Genomic DNA, 1,209 nt, shown 5'->3' on the forward strand with positions numbered 1-1,209 from the left:
GTGTGTGTGTGTGTGTGTGTGTGTGTGTGTGTGTGTGTGTGTGTGTGTGTGTGAGCATTGCAAACAATGAATGAAATAAATATGAAATCAAAATCGTATAAATAAAAGGCCATTACTACAGATGTATACGCCCCCGACTTTACTGCCTCGTAACATTCAGAAAACTTTTAATTGTTACAAAATTGTGTATATATGTTTATTTATTATTTTTGTTCTCTTATTCGTCTTTTAAGGAACTTGGAGTATGGAGTGTGGATTATATACCCCGAGGGACGAGGTTTGGACCGTTGATCGGTGACATTATTGGCAGTAGTGAATATGTCTACGATATTAGAGATCTGAAGAAAATATGGCGGGTGAGTTCCACACTAAAGAATCTTAATAATTCAGACATACATAAATGTGTGTGCGTTTGCGCATATGTGTGTACCTGTGTGTGTTAGTGTTTGTGCAGAAAATGCATGTTTATGTAGTGCGCCTCGTGCGCTTTTACATTCATGCATATGTACATATATACTGTTACGTAAAGTGACACGCATGAATACACAGACACAAAAACACATATATATTCATGCATACATACATACACATATATACGCATACATACATTATATATACATTGAATAGATGTATATGTGCAGATCAGTCATTCAGTTACCACTAACCCACTGATTTCCATTCGGAAAATGAAAAGAATAAAGAGAGAGACGGAAGAAGATAAACAAATTGCTATATTTCATTAATTTAATAAGGTCTCAAACATTTTAGATTTGTCCATCATTTTGGAAGATTAATTATATGGAAGCTAATTCTAGTTTATGTTCTCATTAACAAAGCGAGAGAGACGGCGAAAAATATTAGTATCTTTTAGGATATTTGTCAGTTTACAAATCACTGCACTAGGTTGTCTATCTGGACAGTGTGAGGTGTGAAAGGGTCAGCATCGGGGCTAATAGTATATATATATATTGTCAACGTGTGTCGGCACAAACGTTAGATTTTATGACCTGCCATTTGGATATGACGCCGGAGAACAAACAGAGACAGCATTAGCGACGGTAACAATCGAAAAAACCTAGGAGCCCGCCATACACACACCGTCATATAGACCCATATATCTCTACATATGCGTGCTTGTATGTCTTTTTCTGTACACAAGCACAAACCGGTACTCATAAATAGAAGGTGTATATATATATATATATATAT

The 1,209-nt window shown here is 35.8% G+C and overlaps 1 protein-coding gene across 1 annotated transcript in view; it reads left to right on the forward strand.

Annotated features, from left to right (window-relative positions):
- Positions 1-1,209, forward strand: part of LOC106869221 (PR domain zinc finger protein 1) — a 32,833-nt gene that overhangs the window by 4,632 nt on the left and 26,992 nt on the right. Inside the window, exon 2 of the mRNA XM_014914868.1 lies at positions 161-356. Within this exon, the coding sequence (XP_014770354.1) occupies positions 161-356 (196 nt within the window). The remainder of the gene's footprint in view (positions 1-160; positions 357-1,209) is intronic.

The sequence above is a fragment of the Octopus bimaculoides genome, chromosome 8 (genome assembly GCF_001194135.2).
Source record: "Octopus bimaculoides isolate UCB-OBI-ISO-001 chromosome 8, ASM119413v2, whole genome shotgun sequence".
Lineage (NCBI taxonomy): Eukaryota > Metazoa > Mollusca > Cephalopoda > Octopoda > Octopodidae > Octopus > Octopus bimaculoides.